Source organism: Jaculus jaculus, chromosome 14, assembly GCF_020740685.1.
Source record: "Jaculus jaculus isolate mJacJac1 chromosome 14, mJacJac1.mat.Y.cur, whole genome shotgun sequence".
Lineage (NCBI taxonomy): Eukaryota > Metazoa > Chordata > Mammalia > Rodentia > Dipodidae > Jaculus > Jaculus jaculus.
Window position 1 is genome coordinate 56,999,007 of NC_059115.1, and position 21,148 is coordinate 57,020,154.

General features: G+C 40.5%; 1 protein-coding gene across 2 annotated transcripts in view; it reads right to left on the reverse strand.

Moving 5' to 3' along the window:
- Positions 1 to 21,148, reverse strand: part of Fcho2 (FCH and mu domain containing endocytic adaptor 2) — a 119,884-nt gene that overhangs the window by 72,216 nt on the left and 26,520 nt on the right. For both annotated transcript variants that reach the window (XM_045134361.1, XM_045134360.1), the window contains exons 3-8: positions 20,744 to 20,818; positions 15,076 to 15,217; positions 14,839 to 14,991; positions 10,887 to 10,991; positions 7,199 to 7,297; positions 5,335 to 5,431 (exon numbers count right to left, since the gene is read on the reverse strand). In XM_045134361.1, coding sequence (XP_044990296.1) covers positions 5,335 to 5,431; positions 7,199 to 7,297; positions 10,887 to 10,991; positions 14,839 to 14,991; positions 15,076 to 15,217; positions 20,744 to 20,818 — 671 coding nt within the window. The remainder of the gene's footprint in view (positions 1 to 5,334; positions 5,432 to 7,198; positions 7,298 to 10,886; positions 10,992 to 14,838; positions 14,992 to 15,075; positions 15,218 to 20,743; positions 20,819 to 21,148) is intronic.

Consider the following 21,148-nt stretch of genomic DNA (forward strand, 5'->3'; position numbering starts at 1 on the left):
AGGAAAGAATTCATGTCTGTTACTGTAAACCTGGCCAAGAGTCTATGGTTAGGGACAAAAGCCCTAAGGGGAAACCTACTATTGTTATTATGCTGGCTGGGCAGCATGCCAAACTACTTTCTAAATATCTATTTGTTCCCATAAGTTGTTATTGCTTCAATCAGAGAAGTTTCCTATTCCAATGGGCAGAGGCTAATGCATAGCTGGCAAAACTGCTGAGAACAAGTGACTGCTGAAGGCTCAGCCTCAAACAAGACACCTAAACCACCCTCCAAGGCTCAGGGAATTTCACTGAAGAGTGGAAAGAATGTAAAAGCAGGAGACAGGGAACAGGGAGGAGGGCTTGCAAAAGGCTGTCTTCTGAATACAACATAGTCTTAAACTCATGAATCCACAGCAGCTGGGTTTCCTGACCATGATTAAGCCTGTCAATATTTCATCATGGATAGGGGAAGACTCTACACCTCCCAGAGTAGTGCTAACAGTTGCTGAGAGAGGGAAGTTCATATTCATCAGTGATGTAGACACTGGCAAGTTGCCCATTCCAAAGTAAATAACCTTCCACCCCGAATCATGCAAATAACCCTAATTAATTCACGGGATCAAAACAAAAAGGCATGAAAGTAAAATGGGGACTAATGGAGAAGAAGGTGGTATTGGAGAGGGATAAGAGGAGGTCATGTATGGACTGAGATCAAAATAGATTATATACATATATGAAAATATCATATGGAAAATATCTTTTTTAATTTAATGAGTTCATTTAGCCCCACTCTTGCTTTTTTGGAAATTGAGAATTTGTTTAAATCTTTTTAAAATTTTATTTATTTATTTGTAAGCAGAAAAAGAGATAGAAGAGAGGCAGACAAAGAGAGAATGGGTATGCCAGGGTCTCCAGCCACTGCAAACAAACTCCAGATGCATGTGTCCCTTGTGCATCTGGCTTACATGGGTCCTGGAAAATCGAACCCAAATCCTTTGGCTTTGCAGGCAAACACTTTAATTGCTAAGCCATTTCTCCAGCTCGGAAATTGAGAATTTAATGAAAGGGCTTGAGAATCCTTTAGAGGCCTATTAACAATTCATAAGATGAGGACAGACAGAAACATCAGTAAGGGTAAAGTATTTAAGTATGCTCATCTCACAATTAGCAACTTTTTGAAAGAAAGAAAGAAAACTCTGCCTAAACCAAAACAGCTTATTACTAGTAAGCCTGAGAAAATACAGCCATATTTCAAATAAGTCTGAGAAAAATGTTTACCCAAATAAGAGAACAAGAAATGAGATTGATTAATAACTCTCCTACAACTGCCTAGCACAGAATTTTGCCCAGTAACATTTATACAGAATCTCTAGAATACTGGCTTATTCTAAGCTAGGAGAAAATGATAACAAAAGCAAAACTAACATCAAACAAAATGCATTACTTACAAATATTTTGATAAAAACATAAACAGAAGAACTTTTATAGTATCATCTTAGTAAATGTGGTATACACAGAAAAACAGTTTAAGATCTTTGTATATGCAAAAATCAAACGTATCCCTATAACAGCAAATTCAATTACCTTTTTAAAATATTCTACATTTTTCTTCATAAAATTTTACTATTTTAGATGTATCTTAACTTTTTCTTTTTTAAACATCTCAAAATCAATTCAAAATAGGAAAGTGTTCAATAAAAATATAAAAATGATATTGTGAAGTATAAGATTCCAAATCCTTTCAAAACATAGAATATAAGCAAATGTTTTGAGTCCCATCACATAACTTTTCTATTCAAGACAGAAATACCAACAGTTAAATAAAAACTAAAAAAAGAAATATCAACAGTTCCTAGCATAGTGAAACTACATATACTACTAATCATAAAAAAAAAAAATCATACTCAAAGACTGTCTTTTTCAAATGGCACATGTTCCTTCACATGGCCAGATGTTGCGTGCCTGGCTCAGTGCCAGCCGACGGCTCAGCTGGACATCGGACGGTGTGACCCCCGGGAGCATGTCACTTCGGAACGTTACACAAGAGGAAAGCTTATTCAGCAGCTCCCTCAAATGGACTCCACTGCCTGTCATTCTGCTATTCCACCTTCAGACAAGTTATTTTTTTGACAGTACTAAAGCCATAGTAAGAGTCCTAATGACTAGTTTGCTACAAATGGAATTTCAACTGCTTTAGACTCAATTAATTCTGTTGTCAAAATAAATAACTGCTTTTAGCACTTAGATTTTTATACTGGGTCACAAGGGGAACTTACTTTGTATAAAAGTAAATAAAAAACATTTGGTTGTTTCTTGCTATTCTTATAACACATTATCTAAAAACGCCACAATTCAACTTACAGAAAAGAACAACTCAAAAACCTCAGTGATTCAAAGCAAAACATCTCAACTAGGATGCTTCAGTCAGATGGGAGGAATTAATTATTGCTATGAGAAAGTTATCACCTTATCAATTCATTAATTTGTATCAAAAGTTAAATTCTATAAAAGGAAAAGCAACTTGATTACCATTATTCTTTAACAGCCACAAATGTTTTGTTGAATTAAGTTGAATATAAAATATGTGAAACATTTAATTAATAATCCCCACTGCTTTGGAATCTAATAAACTTCAAGCCATCAACAGGGTCAGTTTATGACTTTGCCATGTTAAAAATTGCCTGAGGGCTGGGGAGATGATTCAGCCTGTAGAGGTACTTGCTTATAAAGCCTGACAACCATGGTTCAATTCCCTAGTACCCAAATAAAGCTAGAAGCAAAAAGTGGCGCATGTATCTAGAATTCATTTGCACCAGCAGGAGGCCCTGGCCCACCCATATTTTTCTGCTTCTGTCTCTCTCAAATAAATAATAAAAATATTTTTTAGCTGGTCATGATGGCACATGCTTTTAATCCCAGCACAAGGGAGGCAGAGGTAGGAGGATCACTGTGAGTTCAAGGTCACCCTGGGACACTGTGAGTTCCAAGTTAGCTAGAGTGAGATTCTGCCTTAAAAAAAAAAAATTAAGCTGCCTAAAAATTCAGAGTCTGAGTTAGTCAAATCTAATGTGTTTCTGCATAATCCCAAGTAAAGAATACCTAATTTAAAAAATTTTTTTGTTTATTATTTATTTGAGAGTGACAGACAGAGAAAGAGGGAGGGAGGAGGGAAGGGAGAACAGGTGCGCCAGGGCTTCCAGCCACTGAAAACAAACTTCCTTAATCTGGATCCCTAGACCCCATATAAGCTGGAAGCCACAGTAGGCTTCGGCAACCTCCTCATGTTGACAGAAAGATAGGAGGTAGAGGATAATGCCCAAGAAACATGGGGACCAGCTACCCTGGTGAGCACAGCAGTGGACAAAACCAGGAAGGAGAGACCCCACCTCAAGTAAGGTGGAAGGTGAAGATGACACCTGAGAGTTGTTCCTGACCTCCATGCCACCTGCACTCACACACAAATGCTCTCTCTCTCTTTCTCTCAAAAGATCTAAATACTCTGACAGAAAATTATAAATGGCCAATACACACATGAAAAGATGTTCTGAATTATTAGTAATATAGGAATTCAGCCTGGCAAGGTGGCACATGCCTTTAATCCCAGAACTCAAGAGGATCGCCATGAGTTCAAGGCCACCCTGAGACTCCATAGTGAATTCAAGGTCAGCCTGGGCTCAAGTAAAACCCTACCTCAAACAAACACAACAAAAATATCAGCAACAACCAAATATATATATATACATATTTAAATCCTATTTACTCCCAATTTCTTTATTCCTCTTTAACTGGCCTATACTTAGAATCTCTTTATAAGGAGTTTTGAGGTTTTATACTGAAGAAGGACAGGAAAAGCTAGCTCCTTTTAGGAAGTTACAGTTAAAACCAGACTGAGGCCCAGAGAGATGCTACCCCACATAACACCATTCTGGGACAAGAGCAGAATACCTGGCAGAAATGGAACTTGAGTCTGATCAAGACAGATCTACAGTGCCCCCTGCTGTCCACAGTTGAGCATGCTACCTTAGATAGATGGCCCAAATGAAGTGACCATGAGTACTCGTTTCTCCTCTGAATTTCTCGGTCTCGGCTTTGGTATTTTCCCTCTCATTCTTCCTTGAGCCTCACCGTCTCCCCTCTTAGCAGCCCCCCCCCCCCCAGGAAAGCACACAGCAGATGCCATGAAAGCTCCTTCTAACCCTCCTTACACAAGCTCCTAACTTCTGTCCTCCAGTTGCTTTGGCTCTACTCCAGTCATTCCTTGAAAACCTAAATCTCTCTTAAGTGACCTTTATGAACTCCCCTCCACATGCTTGTGGCTATACTCCAGCTTTCCCTAAAATCCCAATTTTTTTGAAACTTATGTGAGAGCGTGTTTCCTACTTCTCACATGTTTATAACTCCGTTCCAGCCTTCCTTCTTAGATCCCAATCTCCTTGACATAAGCCCCACAATTTGTGATTTCTCCCTAATAAACTTAATCATTCTTAATTTATCCTTTTTGATTCTGTATCAATTTTTTTAAAAGACAGAACCCAAACTTGGGGTTCATAAATTTAGGAGGCCCCTCCTGAACCCCAAAATCCTGTTTCAATACTATTCTGTACTTGTGTTTACCATTTTCCTTCTCTTGATCAAACAAATAAATAAAAACAAATAAAATATTTTAAAAACAAAACTTTAAAACTTTTTAAAAAAAAAAAAGTACATTTATTGTTGCTGAGGGTGTAGCCCAGTTGGCAGTGCCTACTACTATGCACAAAGCCTTGGGTTTGATACCCAGAAGTTATGTAACCAGCAGTGTTGGTTGCATGCCTATAATCGCAGCATTCAAGAAGTGGAGGCAAAACAAACAAGAGTTCAGGTTATCTTTTACAACATGAGCTTGAAGTCAGATGGGCTGCATAAGAACCTGTCTCAAAGGCAGTAGAGGTAGAGAGATGGCTCAGTGGGTCAAGTGCTTGCTGTACAAGCATGAGGCCCTCAGTTCAGATGCCAGCGTCCAAATAAAATGCCACGCATGATGGCCTTTTATAATCCCAGCACTGAGGAGGTGTAGAAAGAAGAAACCCTAAGACTTGTCCCCTAGCCCAATCAGTAAACTGCACATTCAGTGAGAGATGCAGTCTAAAAAGTAAGGTGAATCCAGGTGTGGGGGCGAACGTCTTTAATCCCAGCACTCGGGAAGCAGAGGTAGAAGCATCACCATGAGTTTGAGGCCACCCTGAGACTACATAGTGAATTCCAGGTCAGCCTGAGCTGCAATGAGACAGTATGTCGGAAAAAGAAAAAAAGAAAATATTTATTACTAGGTGAGGAATTTGAAAACATTCCCTTGTGTTTCATCATCTTACCAGGTCTTTCCTTTCCAGTGCCCTTTGACTCAGCAAATTTTTGTATCAAACTTTCAACTGTAGTATTAGCCATGTTATTTATAAATTCTTCATGAACCTATAAGAATAGAATCAAGATTTATTTTTCATTTTTCACTAATATTTCTAGTTCACTACAAATAATACTTCTACAAAGCATTTAGAATTTTATTACACCAAAAATGTGGGAACTTTCAGTCACCTCACATGTTGTTTCCTGACTCTCAATATTAGCAGACCTGTAGGGAACAAACTACTAATCCTCACCCTTTAAGATATGGCCACAAAGGGAATCTCCTCTTGTCAATTTTGATTATTTTAGACAGAATTCTTATAATAAATAAAACTATAAGACAAAGTTAATAACTTTGGATTTTTTTTTTTTTTTTTTTTTGGTTTTTCAAGGTAGGGTCTTACTCTGGTTCAGACCTGGGTTTGATACCCAGAAGTTATGTAACCAGCAGTGTTGGTGCATGCCTATAATCGCAGCATTCAAGAAGTGGAGGCAGGGCTGGAGAGATGGCTTAGCGGTTAAGCGCTTGCCTGTGAAGCCTAAGGACCCCGGTTCGAGGCTCGGTTCCCCAGGTCCCACGTTAGCCAGATGCACAAGGGGGCGCACGCGTCTGGAGTTCGTTTGCAGAGGCTGGAAGCCCTGGCGCGCCCATTCTCTCTCTCTCCCTCTATCTGTCTTTCTCTCTGTGTCTGTCGCTCTCAAATAAATAAATAAATAATTTTTTAAAAAAAAGAAGAAGTGGAGGCAAAACAAACAAGAGTTCAGGTCATCTTTTACAACATGAGCTTGACCTGGAATTCACTATGTAGTCTCAGGCTGGCCTCAAACTCTCAGCGATCCTCCTACCTCTGCCTCCCTAGTGCTGGGATTAAAGGCGTGCGCCACCACGCCCGGCTAACTTTGGATTTTTAATAGTAGAGTAAAATAATTTTATTTTTTGTGCTATATTTCAAAATATCCTAAATAATCATTAAACATCTTTTATCATATTTAAACATTTTTATGATTTGAGTTCTGTAACTTACTGAAGTTGCAACTCTAGGTTTAAAATAGTAAAACTTGAAAATAAATATTCTTAAGTTAGTAACTTCCCAGTTTTAATGCAAAGAGAACTATGGAGTTAAGTTTTAGAAAACAGTTAAGACTGGGGTTGTAGCTTAGTGGTGGAGTGCTTGCCTAGCATGCTCAAGGCCCGAGGATCATTCCTCAGAACCCAAAAACAAATAGAATACAAAGAAGATACAGTTGTCAGGCATGGTGGTGCACACCTTTAATCCCAGCACTTGGGAGGCAGAGGTATGAGGATCACCATGAGTTCCAGGCCACCCTGAGACTACACAGTGAATTCCAGGTCAGCCTGGGCTACAGTGAAACCTTACCTCAAAAGAATGAAGATATAGTTAATTAATTGTAACAGCATAGTTACTAACACTGATAATTATAGCTATATACTAACTATATAACTATAAAGAAATCAGACATTTCAAACTAATTTAAATTATCATGCTTGGTGACCAAATAATCAAAAACTACATGAAAACCGGGTGTGGTGGCGCATGCCTTTAATCCTAGCCCTCAGGAGGTAGAGGTAGGGGGATTGCTGTGAGTTCGAGGACATCCTGAGACTATATAGTGAATTCTAGGTCAGCCTGGGCCAGAGCAAGACCCTACCTTGAAAAACAAACAAACAAAAAAACTACATGAAAACAACATTTAGTCATTTGAAATAATTCAGTATCATACCTATGAGTTCCAGACAACATGATTAAAAATCATAAATTAACAGAAAGTCTTCCTTCATATACCAGTGGAACATAAAATAAAAAAGTTTACCTGGCCTATTTGCAAATGAATTTCCTTTAGAGCATTTGACAAGGATTCTATTATTTCCTTTATGTGAATGAGATGAGCTTCTTCAATATCTTGAAATTTCTGAGTATCAAATATAAAAAGTTATATACATAACATATAGATGAACACATATATATATTCTAGAATTAAGAGTTTTAGAAATTATCTCAATATAGATAACCATATTAAACAAGTTACCATTACTAAATAATGTTTAATATGCCTCTAGCCAAATGGATCTAGTAGATACATTAAAATATAGCCAGGTGTGGTGGCACATGCCTTTAATCCCAGCACTCGGGAGACAGAGGTAGGAGGATCATTGTGAGTTCAAGTCCACCCTAAGACTACAAAGTGAATTCCAGGTCAACCTGAGCTAGAGTGTGACTACCTCGAAAAACCAAATAAGCAAATAAAATCTATAACAGAGGGACTGGGAAGACAGCTTAGTTGGCAAAGTGTCTTACAAGTATGAGGAACTGAATTTGATTCCAAAACCCACATTAAAAAGAGAAGCCTGGCCAGATGTGGTGGCACACACCTTTAATCCTAGCATTTGGAAGGCAGAGGTAGGAGAACCACTGTGAGTTCAAGGCCAGTCTAAGACTACATAGTGAATTCCAGGTTAGCCTGGGCTACAGCGAGACCCTACCTGGACAAAATTTTTTTAATTTAATTAATTAATATAATAATAAAAGTGGTGCTAGAGAAATGGCTCAGCAGTTAAAGGCACCTGCCTACAAAGCCTGCTGGTCTGGGTTCGATCCTGCAATGCCCACGTAAACAAAGCCAATGCACAAAGAAGCACGTGCATCTGGAGTTTGTTTGTGGCAATAAGAGGCCCTGTTATGCCTTACTCAGTCTCTATATGTATGTGTGCATAATATCAACAGAAAAAAAAGAAAAAATTATATAATTATAATAATAAAATTATATGAGTACTGAGGAATTGAATCCAGGCCAGCAGGCTTTGCAAGCAAGTGCGTTTAACCACTGAGCCAACTCTCCAGCCCCATATTTTATTTTTATTATCTATTTAATTTGTGAGAAAGTAGGGGAGAAGAAAAAAGGGAGGGAGGAACACTAGAGCCTCTTGTCCGAAAGAATAGTGTCCAAAATACTGGATTTACAACATTATTTCATACTTGCTAGATGTCTACCAGAGCTACAAACAGGGCTGGAGGAATGGCATAGTGTTTAAGGTACTTGCCTGAAAAGCCAAAGGACCCAGGTTTGATTCCTAAGTTCCCACATAAGCTAGATATGCACAAGGGGCACATGCATCTAGAGTTCCTTTACAGTGGCTGGAGGCCCTGGAGCACACTCAATCTCTTCCTGCCTATTTCTCTCTCTCAAATAAATAAAGAAAAGAAAAGCCAGAAACAATTTTTTTTAAGGTAGGGTCTTTTTCTAGCCCAGGCTGGCCTGAAATTCACTATGTAGTCTGAGGGTGGTCTCAAACTCCCTAGTGCTAGGATTAAAGGCATGCACCACCATGTCCAGCTTATTTTTACTTTTTATTTGCGTATGTGTGTGGGCATACCAAGGTCTCTTGACATTGCAAATGAACACCAGATGCTTGCACTACTTTCTGCATCTGACTTATGTGTGGTGGCTTAGGAACTGAACTCAGAACAGCAAGCTTTGCAAGCAAGCATCTTTAACCACAGATCATCTTCCCAGTCCCTAGAAACAATTTTTTAAATATTTATTTATTTATTTGACTGGGAAAGAGAGAGAGAGGGAGGCAGAGAGAGAGAGAATAGACATACCAAGGCCTCTAGCCACTGCAAACAAACTACAGACACATGCACCACTTTGTGCATCTGGTTTACATGGGTTCGAAGGAATGGAACTTGGGTCGTTAGGCTTCACAGGCAAGCACTTTAACCATTAAGCCATCTCTCTAGCCCCCTAGAAACAATTTTAAAGGCTGAGGATAGAGCAGTAAACAAAATCAATTATTTTTAAGGTAGAGTCTTACTCTAGTCCAGGCTGACCTGAAATTTACTCTGTAGTCCTAGGCTGGTCTTGAACACACAGCAATCTTCCTACCTCTGCCTCCTGAGTGCCAGTATTAAAGGTGTACACCCAGTAGGCCAGGCTGAAATCAATTATTATTCTTCTAGAATTTGGAAGAGAGGCAATTAAAACTAAAACAAGGGCTAAAGATGGCTCAGTGGTTGAGGTACTTGCCTGCAAAGTCTGAATGATCCAGCATCCATGTAAAGCCAGATGCACAAAGTGGCATGTACATCTGGAGTTTGTCTGCAGTGGCTGGAGGCCCGAGCACACCCATTCTCTCTCCCTCCCCCCCTTCCCCTTTTGTCCTCCTTTCTCTGCTTGTAAGTAAACAAACATATTTTTTTAAAGGAGGGAGGGTTGGAGAGATGGCTCCGCAGTTAAGGTGCATGCCTGCAAAGCCTAAGGACCCAAGTTTGATTCCCCAATACCTATGTAAAGCCAGATGCACAAAGTGGCGCATGCATATGGAGTCCATCTGCAGTGGCTAGAGGCCCTGGGGTGTCCATTCTCTCTGTCTGTCTCTTCTACCTCTCTCTGCTTTGCAAATAAATAAAAATAATAATAAATAAAATGAGCCATTGTGCTTCAGTATGGCTCTAGTTCTTCAAAATATGATCATTAAAACTGTTCCAGAGTCATCCTAAGCACTAGCCTCAGTACCAGAGCTGCAGAAGTGGAAATGTTATGAGGCCTTCAAAACTAAGTCACTAGGAACACCAACCCAGATACAATTCAGTCAAAGCTTACAGAACACAGAATAAACCCTTCCTCCTTTAAGTTATTTCTGTCCAGTATCTTGCCAAAGCAATAAAAAAAAAAAGGAACTAACACAGACATTATCATCACCATATGCTGGTCCTTAATCTTCCAAACAAGACGCCAATCTTTAAAATAACATTACTAGAATTTAAAATGGTATGCTTAAAATTTTTTTAATATTAGCCAGGTGTGGTGATGCACACCTTTAATCCCAGCACTTGGGAGGCAGAGGTAGGTATATTGCTGTGTGTCCAGGCTACCCTGAGCCTACATAGTGAATTTCAGGTTAGCCTGAGCTACAGTAAGACCCTATCTTGAAACACCTTTAATCCCAGCACTCGGGAGTTAGAGATAGGAAGATTGCTTGAGTTCAAGGACAGCCTGAGACTACATGATGAATTCCAGGTCAGCCTGGGCTAGAGCAAGACTCTACCCTCAGGAAGAAAAAAACAATTCAATATTAAAAAATTAAATGAGAGAGCTGGGCATGGTGGCACACTCCTTTAATCCCAGCACTCAGGAGACAGAGGTAGGAGGATCGCTGAGAGTTTGAGGCCACCCTGAGACTACATAGTAAATTACAGGTCAGCCTGGGCTAGAGCATGAGCCTACCTCCAAGAATCACAAAAGTAAAAAAAAAAAAAAAATTAAGTTAAACCAGATGTGGTGGCACACGCCTTTAATCCCAGCACTCGGGAGGCAGAAGAGGTAGAAGGACTGCTATGAATTCGGGGCCAGCCTGGGACTATGGTGTAAATTCAGGTCAGTCTGGGCTAGGATGAGACCCAACCTCAAAAAAATAAATAAATGATACGCACATTCTATTATTTTATCAACTTACGCATAAAAGTATCCTGTTTTCAATCTGAAGCCTAAATATACCAACCTGAGCTGTTTCTGTCATTTTCTGTTCAAAATCAGCTTTTGCTAATGCATATTTTTCCACGTAGAGTTTATAGGTATCTGTAGCTTTCTTAGATTTAACAGCTGCCTGTAGTAAAAGAAAAACATTGTTTATATTTATTTGAGAGAGAGACAGACAAACAGCATATGGGTATGCCAGAACCTCTATCACTTCAAGCACCTGCCTCTATGTGGGTACTGGGAATCAAACCTTGGTCAGCAGACTTTGCAAGCAAGGTTTTTTAACCACTCAACCATCTCTCCAGCCCCAACAAAACATATTTAGGGGTGGAGAGATGGCCAGCGGTTAAGCCTCAAAGTGATGCATGCATCTGGAGGTCGTTTACAGTGGCTAAAGGCCCTGGGAGGCTCATTTTCTTTCTCTCTCTCACTCTTTCTTTCTTCTGTCTCTCTCTGTATATAAACAAATAAATATTTCTAAAAACCCATTTAACTGAACACTACTCCTTTATTCTTCCCTAATCTGAGTTAATATGAAACAACAAATTAAAATACACTTTAAAAGCCAAATATAACAAATAACAAATTCTATTACTTCTGGTTAAGCCCATCTTAGTCATTTTCTTTTTTATAGTCAAGCAGTAACAAAGGACTTAAAACACTTTGTTGATGAAATGTATTTTGAAAGTTTAAAACACTCTGAATTTGTAACCCAGAGTAGAATCCATAAGAAATAAATGGTACAATGTTGCTAATAATATGATAGCACAGTAAGAAACTTTCTGAAAATGTACAAACATGTGAAAACACCATCAGGAAGCACTTGACACTTTTTTGTTTGTTTTGTTTTGTTTTTTGAAGTAGGGTCTCACTTCTGGCCCAGGCCGACCTGGAATTCACTATGGAGTCTCGGAATGGCCTCAAACTCACAGCAATCTACCTACCTCTGCCTCCCGAGTGCATGCGTCTCCACGCCCAGCTTGACACTTTTTTTTGAAAGAGAGGGAGAAAAAAGCAGACACAGAGAGAAAGAAATGGGTGTGCCAGGGCCTTTCAGCCACTGTGAATGAACTCTAGATGTATGTACCCCCTTGTGAGCACGTGTGACATTGCATGCTTCTGTCACTTTTGTGTCTGGCTATACATGGGACCTGGAGAGTCAAACAAGCATTCTTAGGCTTCATAGGCAAGTGCCTGAACCGCTAAACCATCTATCTAGCCTGATACTCTTTTCTAAAATAAAAATTATTTTATTTGTTTTGAACAGAAAGAAAGAAAATTAGCATGCCAGGCTCTTGTGCCACTGCAAACAAACTCCAAACACATATGCTACTTTGCATCTGATTTAATGTGGGTAATGGAAAATCAAACCTAGGCCAGCAGTCTTTGTAAAAACAGAGCCTCCAACTTCAAAGTCTTCTCCCCAGGCCCTGGATACTCTTTTCCACAACGGTGAGTATACTATCCTGTCAACAACATACACATACTCCACTTAATGCCTGATTAAAATACATAGAGCAAACTCAAAAATTAAGACTGGTTTGCCTTATTATTTCTTAGTTTCCACTATGTTACAAAGAATATGCTTTCAATTTCTGTCTATTTTTTTCAGGATTTCTATCTTTTTTTTGGGGTGGGGGGGAGTTAAAGGCAGGGTCTCATTCTAGCTCAAGCTAGAATTCACTGTGTATTCTCAGGATGGCCTCAAACTCACAGGAATCCTCCTACCTCTGCCTCCCGAGTGCTGAGATTAAAGGCATGTGCCACCATGCCTAGCTAGGATTTCTAGTTTTAAAAAACAAAACCTGGTAATATGATGGAGAATGGAATTTCAAAGGGGAAAGTGAGGGGGGGAGGGAATTACCATGGGATATTTTTTTATAATCATGGAAAATGCTAATAAAAATTTAATAAATAAATAAATAAGGATTAAAAAAAACAAAAAAAAACCCTGAGCTGGAGAGATGGTTTAGCGGTTAAGGCACTTGCCTACGAAGCCCAAAGACCCATGTTTGACTCCCCAGATCCTACATAAACCAGAAACACTAAGATGAGGCAAACACAAGGTTGCACATGCCTACTAGGTGGTGCAAGCGTCTGCAGTTCGATTTCAGTGGCTGAGGCCCTGACGTACCACTCTGTCTAAATAAAATTTTTAAAAATAATTAAAAAAAGAACCTGCTACTGCATTAGTATAGTTCTAGTTTTATCAATTACTTAATAAAAATGTATTAAATATAAACAAAGAGGAACACAATGATAAATTATTTAGGGGAACTTTTCCTCAAGGAGTTTCTAAAACGATCACCTATACATAAAAAGATAGAAACTGAAGCCAGGCATGGTGGTACATGTCTTTAATCCCAGCACTTGGGAGGCAGAGGTAGGAGGATCGCCATGAGTTCAAGGCCACACGGAGACTACATAGCGAATTCCAGGTCAGCCTGTGCTAGAGTGAAACCCTACCTCGAAAAAACAAAACAAAACAAAAAGATAAAAATTGGCCAGGCATGGTGGTATACAACTTTAATCCCAGCACTTAGGAGGCAGAGGTAGGAGGATCACCACTGAGTTTGAGGACAGCCTGAAACTACATAGTCAATTTCAGGTCAGCATGGGCTACAACAAGACCCTACCTCAAAAAAATGCCTGGCTTGGTGGTGCACTCCTTTAATCCCAGCACTCAGAAGGCAGAGGTAGGAGAATTGCCATGAGTTCAAGACCATGCAGGGACTACATAGTGAATAGTTAGCCTGGGCTAGAGCAACCCTGCCTTGAAAAACAACAACAAAAAAAGTTTTTGGCATACTCTTCTGTTGCTATTGTCTACCTTATGGTGGCCAGGGGGTGGCCAGGGGGTGATGTCCACCCTCTGCTCATACCATCATGGAGTTTCCCCTCAAGTCTGTAAGCCAAAATAAACAATTTCTTCCAACCCAGAAGAGAAAGAGAGAGCAAGAAACTGGCATAAAGTTACAAAACCAAGACCAAAGAAATCAAGATAATCCCAAGAAAGACATACTCACGAGGGAAGAGAGGCAGATTACAAAAAAGCACATGTGTTGATGTAGACACATGGCTATCAAGAATCTTTGTTAGCCAGGTATGGTGGTGCACACCCTTAATTCTAGCAATTGGGAGGCAGAGGTAGAAGGACTGCTTTAAGTCCAAGGCCAACCTGAGACTACAGAATAAACTTCAGGTCAGCCTGGGCTAGAGTGAGACCCTACCTTGAAAAACACACAAACAAGCAAAATATCTTATTGGCCAGGCATGGTGGCATAGGCCTTTAATCCTAGCACTGAGGAGGCTGAGGTAGGAGAATCACCATGAATTGGAGGTCACCCTGAGACTATAGTGAATTTCTGGTGAGCCTGGACTAGAGTAAGACCCTACCTCAAAAAAATAAATTAAATAAAATGACCTGCAGACATGGTATTGAAAGAAATTATTCTCTTTTATGTGTTTCTAATCTAATATCTACGGATGTATTCCTGTACAAATTTACTTCTGCAAATCACCAACAGTATAAGATGCAGTCTCTTCATCTTTAAAATGAGATCATTTGTCAGTGTCTAAAGAAAAGATGAAAACTTGCAAGTCAAAGTACTTTGAAACCATAAAGATATTATTTTTATTAAATTATATTTTTGTGTTTGTTTGTTTTGGAGGTAGGGTCTCACTCTAGCCCAGGCTGACCTTGAACTCATGGTGATCCTACTACCTCTGCTTCTCGAGTGCAGGGATTCAAGGCACGTACCGCTACGCCCGACTAAAGTACCTTTTTTGGAGCTGAGGAAATGGCTCAGCAGTTAAAGGTACTTGCTTACAAAGCCTGCTGGCCCAGGCTCAGCTCCCTGGCACCCACATAGAGTCAGATTCACGATTAGGCACAGGCATCTGGCATTTGTTTGCAGAGGCCGGAGATTCAGGTGTGTCCATACACACAGGCAAATGAATAAAAATGTTCATACCTTTTCTATTTCTCTTTGTGTAGCTCCTTCTCTTTTCAGGCGTTCCTGTTCTACACACTTGGCATTGTAATTTTCCTTGGATTTCTGGAGAGCCTGAGTTATGCTCTGAATGGCTTGGACGGCCTCCAGAGTTCCTGAAACTTCTTCTTTAGTCTGTTTGACAGGAAGTGGGTCAGTAAAATAAGTTTTAAAGCATTCAACAGTGGACTAATCAATCATTTAAACAGAAGAACTTACCTTTTTATGAGATTTTATTTGTTCTTCTCCATACTTTTGAACTTCTTTTATCAGATCCTGCAATTTTCTCACAAGATCCAAATGACAATTTGCCAGTTTCTCTGTTGAGGTTTTGAAGACATCCCACACTGGTGCAAATGTTCTAAGGGAAAGGCACACAATGAGAATAACTGACTAAGAAAGAAAAGTTCAAGGTTCTAAGATGAAAGCAATGGAATCAAATAAGACTATACTTAGCAATTTTACTTGGGCAAAACATGAAATTAAATAAAGAAACTTGCCTGCAAAGACAAAGGACCCAGGTCCAATTCCCCAGGACCCATGTATGCCAGATGTACAAGGTGGCACATGTGACTGCATTTCTAGAGGCCCTAGCACACTCATTTCTCTCCCTCTTTCAAATAAATATATAATTTTTAAAAATCAAGTTTCTCTGGAGTTGAGGATGTAGCTCAGTGATAAACTACTTGCCCAGTATGTAGAAATCTCAAGCACAGTAAGGGTCTGTGAATTTAGACATGAAAACCCAAAAATTACATGTAGGCAGCCAGGGAGGTGGCACTCGTTTATAAAGCCTGCCAGCCCAGGGTTGGGCCCCCAGCACCCGCGTAAAGACAGCTTCATGACTTGATGTGCAGCTGGGGGTGACAAGAGGCCCTGGCACACCCATACCATCTTTCTTCTATTCTCCCTCCTACTCTCGTGAATATTTTTTTAAATTTTTTTTATTTATTTATTTGAGAGCGACAGACACAGAGAGAAAGACAGATAGAGGGAGAGAGAGAATGGGCGCGCCAGGGCTTCCAGCCTCTGCAAACGAACTCCAGACGCGTGTGCCCCCTTGTGCATCTGGCTAACGTGGGACCTGGGGAACCGAGCCTCAAACCGGGGTCCTTAGGCTTCACAGGCAAGCGCTTAACCGCTAAGCCATCTCTCCAGCCCACTTGAATATTTTTTAAATAAGTTGAATCAGGGCTGAGTAGATGGGCTTGTTTGCAAAGCCTGTCAGCCTAGATCCAATTCCCCAGTACTCACATAAAGCTAGATGCACAAAATGGCACATGCACCTGGAATTCATCTACAGTGGCAACAGACTCTGGTGTGCTCACTCTCTTTCTGAACCCCCCCTCTCTCACTCCCCTCTTGCAAATGAATTTTTTTTTCATGAAGTGGGTTCTCACTCTAGTCCAAGCACTTGTAGTCCCAGGCTTGCCTTGAACTCACAGGGCTTCTCCTACCTCTACCTGGAGTTCCTATGTAGTGGCTGGAGGTCCTGGCATACCCATTCTCTCTTCTTTTTTTTTTTTTTAAATTTAAGAATTTTTTTTTAATTTATTTATTTATTTGAGAGCGACAGACACAGAGAGAAAGGCAGAAAGAGGGAGAGAGAGAGAATGGGCACGCCAGGGCTTCCAGCCTCTACAAACGAACTCCAGACGCGTGCGCCCCCTTGTGCATCTGGCTAACGTGGGACCTGGGGAACCGAGCCTCGAACCGGGGTCCTTAGGCTTCACAGGCAAGCGCTTAACCGCTAAGCCATCTCTCCAGCCCCCATTCTCTCTCTCTATCTACCTCTTTCTGTCTCTGTATCTCTCTCTCTCGCTTTCTCTCTCTCTCTCTAATAAATAAATTTTTAAAAAGAGAAAATAAAAAGACACCTGAAAATACATGGACTGCAAATCATGTAAACCTAATACAGTACTTGAGAATTCACAAAGCAAGTAGGACACAGTGTACCTTTATTCTACCAAAGAATCCTTTATGCTGAAAAGGAATTCAAGGCATGTTTTCTTTATGTTTTGGTTTTTTCAAGGTAGGGTCTCACTCTAGCCCAGCTACATGGAACTCAATGTGTGGTCTCAGGCTAGCCATGAATTCACAGCGATCCTCTTACCTCTGCCTCCCAAGTGCTAGGATTAAGGGTGTGTGCCATCATGCCGGGGAAGATGTTTTTGATTGTTTTTCAAGGTAGGGTCTCACTTCAGGCCAGGCTGACCTGGAATTCACTATGTAACCTCAGGGTAGCCTCAAACTCACGGTGATCCTCCTACTTCTGGCCTGCTGAGTACTGGAACTAAAGGCTTGTGCCACCATGCCCAACTTGTTAAGTTTTTTTAAAAAAAGTTTTATTTACGAAATTACACATAATATTTCTTTCTTTCTTTCTTTCTTTTTTTTTTTTTTTGTTTTGTTTCTCAAGGTAGGGTCTTGCCCAGGCTGACTTCAAACTCATAGCTATCCTCCTACCTCTGCCTCCCAAATGCTAGGGTTAAAGGCATGCACACGACGCCCAGCTTTTTTTGCCCCCCCTCCCCGCCCCCAAGATTGAAGTCCAGGGCTTTTTTTGCTTTTTTCCCAAGGTACAAGTAGAGACTCCAGTCTCACTCTAGTTCAAGCTAATCTAGAACTAACTATTCCCAGACTGGCCTCAAGCTCACAGTGATTATCCTACCTCTACCTTTCCAGTGCTAAGATAAAAAACATATACTAACTAGCTTATAAAATTTTTTGAAGTATGATATACATAATTTTTCTAGCTGATTTATTAAACCACATTATACTATTCTACATTATATTAATAAGTATTTAAAAAGGAGAAGTCAGGGCTGGAGAGATGGCTTAGTGGTTAAGGCATTTGCCTGCAAAGCCAAAGGACCTAGGTTCAATTCTCCAGGTCCCTCAGAAGCCAGAAGCACAAGGGGCACATGTGTCTGGTGTTTGCTTGCAGTGGCTACAGGCCCTGGTATGCCCATGATCTCTCTGTCTGTTTCTCTTCTCTCTCTCTCTTTCTCTCTCTCTCTGCTTGCAAATAAATAAAAATAAAAATAAATAAATAAAAAATAAAAAGGAGAAGTCAAAATATGCCTAAATGCAACCAAGCACAAAATTCAATTCCATGCCAAAATATGTAACAGTAAACCAAAACATTAATATTTAAAATCTTTATGATTTTAGGGCTGGAGAGACGGCTTAGTGATTAAGGCACTTGCCTGTGAAGCCTAAGGACTCATGTTCAAATCTCCAGGTCCCACACAGCCAGATGCACAGTGACACAGCACACAACGTCGCACATGCACACAAGGGGGCGCAAGCATCTGGAGTTTGTTCACAACTGGCTTAAGCCCTGGCATGCCCATTCTCTCTCTCTCAAAAATTTAAAAAAAAAAACTGGGAATTTGAGAGTTACCTTATTGGTAAAGTGCTTGCTGACAAAGCCAAAGATCCCAGGTTCAATTCCATAGGACCCACGTAAGCTAGATACACAATGTTGCACATGTGTCGAGTTTGTCTGCAGTGGCTGGAGGCCCTGGCGAGCCCATTCTCTCTCGCTCTCATGTGCACGTGCACTCTCTCTCTCTCTGTCTCTCCCCATCTCTGGCTTTGCCTGCGAAGACTAAGGAACAAAGTTCGATTCCCCAGGACCCATGTAAAGCCAGATGCACACACAAGGGAGCGCATGCATCTGGAGTTCGTTTGCAGTAGCTGGAGGCCCTGGCATGCCCATTCTCTCCCTCCCTCTCTCTTTCTTTCTCAAATAAAGACTGAAAAACCAATTTTAAGAAAACAAGGCAAACAAGGACTGGAGAGATGGGTTAGCATTTAAAAGGTATTTGTCTGCAAACCCTGATAGCCTAGGTTTGATTCCCCAGTATCTACATAAAGCCAGATACACAAAGTGGCCCATGCATCTAGAGTTCCTTTACAGTAGCAGGAGGCCCTGGTGTGATAGTTAAGGTGTTGTCAACTTGATCTGTTTAGTAATCCACAGGCTGCTTCTATGAAGGATCAACTAAAGGAGGAGGTCTTTCCCCCAGGGTGAGCCCTTCCCCCAGAGTGGGCGGCCCTGCTCAGAGGGGGATTTGATGTAAGGAAGCTCTGGGTAAATAGTTTTTTTCCTTCCTTCCTCCCTTCCACTTGGCTGCCTGAGCTGCTCGCTACCTTCCAGCATGGATTGAAGACCAGAGCGGACTAAAGACCAACATCAACTGAGGACCCGCGTGGATCGAAACCCAGCGGCTCCTCAGGAAGCCTCCAGGCTCTCCGGCACCATCTGCAGTGCCAGGTCGGGTCTGCTGAGGCATCTGGCCACGTGGACTGAGCAGCTACCAGGTTTGGTGATTCTCGGGCCTGCAACTGCTATTGGACTACTGTAAGCTAATCCAATAAATTCCCTTTTTAAAATCATTCATTCTAGCAGTTCTGTTCCTCTATAGAGAACCCTGACTAATATACCTGGCATGCCCATTTTTCCTGTCTGCCTTTTTCTCTCTGTCTCAAATAATTTTTTAAAAGACACGCCTTTAATTCCAGTACTAGGGAGGCACAGGTAGGAGGATCACTCTAAGTTCAAGGCTACCCTGAGACTACATAGTGATTCCAGGTCAGCCTGAGCTAGAGACTCTACCTCAGGGAAATAAAAATTTATAACAATAATAATAACATACCACCAATCATTTATAAAAAGCATACATTACAAAAGTAACAATGTTATCAGGAAACAAGTGAAGTCAATCATCTTAAAAATAATAATAAAACCAGCATGGTGGCACGTCTTTAATCCCAGCACGTGGGAGGCGGAAGTAGGAGGAATGCTGTGAGTTCAAGGGTATGGCTCATAAATTCAAGGCCAGTATGGGACTACATAGTGAGTTGCAAGTAACCCTGGCTAGACCGAGACCCTGCCTCACCAAAAAGAGAAACATTATAGGTAAGTACATAATATTGGTCAATGAAAAACCACATATACAACAACATACATCAAGGCCAGGCGTGGTGGTGCACGCCTTTAATCCTAGCATTGCAGAGGCTAAGAGGATCACCATGAGCTGAGGCCACCCTGAGACTACTTAGTGAATTCCAGGTCCGCCTGAGCTAGAGTGAAACCCTACCTCAAAAAAAAAAAAAAAAAAAAGTAAATATATAAAGATAGATAGATAGATACACACACACACACATATACATATACATATACATCAGTGGTACTATGAACTTAATGACTGAGTGATATCATAGTCATCTTGGTTGTTGGAATCCAGCATACTACCACTGTGCCATGAGGTCACCATCTTAAGTTTTAATAAGTATACTCTATGCTATTTGTACAGTGACAGGACCACCTAACAATGCATTTCACAGATTGTAGCACCATTATATGACTGCATATCATTACACTTATGAACTATTATATCCTTAATAGGAAGTTAATATTAAGAACTTTGTCTACAGACTGGAGAGATGGCTTAGTGGTTAAAACACTTGCCTGCAAAGCCAAAACCCAGGTTCGATTCCCCAGGACCCACGTCAGCCACATACACAAGGTGGTACATGTGTCTTGAGTTTATTTGCAGAGGCTCAGGGCCCTGGCATGCCCATTCTTCCTCTCAAATATTTTTTTTTAAATAGAACTTTTTCTAAATGAAAAGGAAGAAATTGGGCTGGAGAGATGGCTTAGTGGTTAAGGCCACTTGCCTGCCAAATCTAAAGATCCAGGTTTGATTCCCCAGTACCCACATAAGCACATAGTGGCACGTGCCTGGAATTCCTTTGTAGTGTCTAGAGGCCCTGGCATGTCCATTTTCTCTCTTCCTCTCTCTATCTCTCCCTCTCTCATAAATAAATAAAAACAAAATATTTTAACAAAAGAAAGAAAAGGAAGATATTAACTCACCCAAGTTGTGAATAATTGCTTGCAGATTTTGCTAGCTTTGTCATTGATCTGGAATATGCCTCTTCTATTGTAGCTCTGTCAAATCAAATTTCTGTATTATAGTATCTCATTCGGTGACCAAACCATAACAAAGTTATCAAAATACAATTAAAATGCAGAAACAAAAACAATATCTAGTTGCATGTTAAACATTACATGTTCCCAGCATTGGGATGTGGCTCAATGGTTGAGCGCATGTGTAAGGTCTTAGGTTAAAGCCCCAGAGCTACAGGTGCTAAGAGAGAATCAGCAGGCACTAAAGTCAAGAGTTTCTAGTTTATATTTTAATAGCTTTCATGCACATCTAATTTTTAAAACTAGTTTCATACAGAACTAAAATAATATGTATCACAAATTTTATTAGTG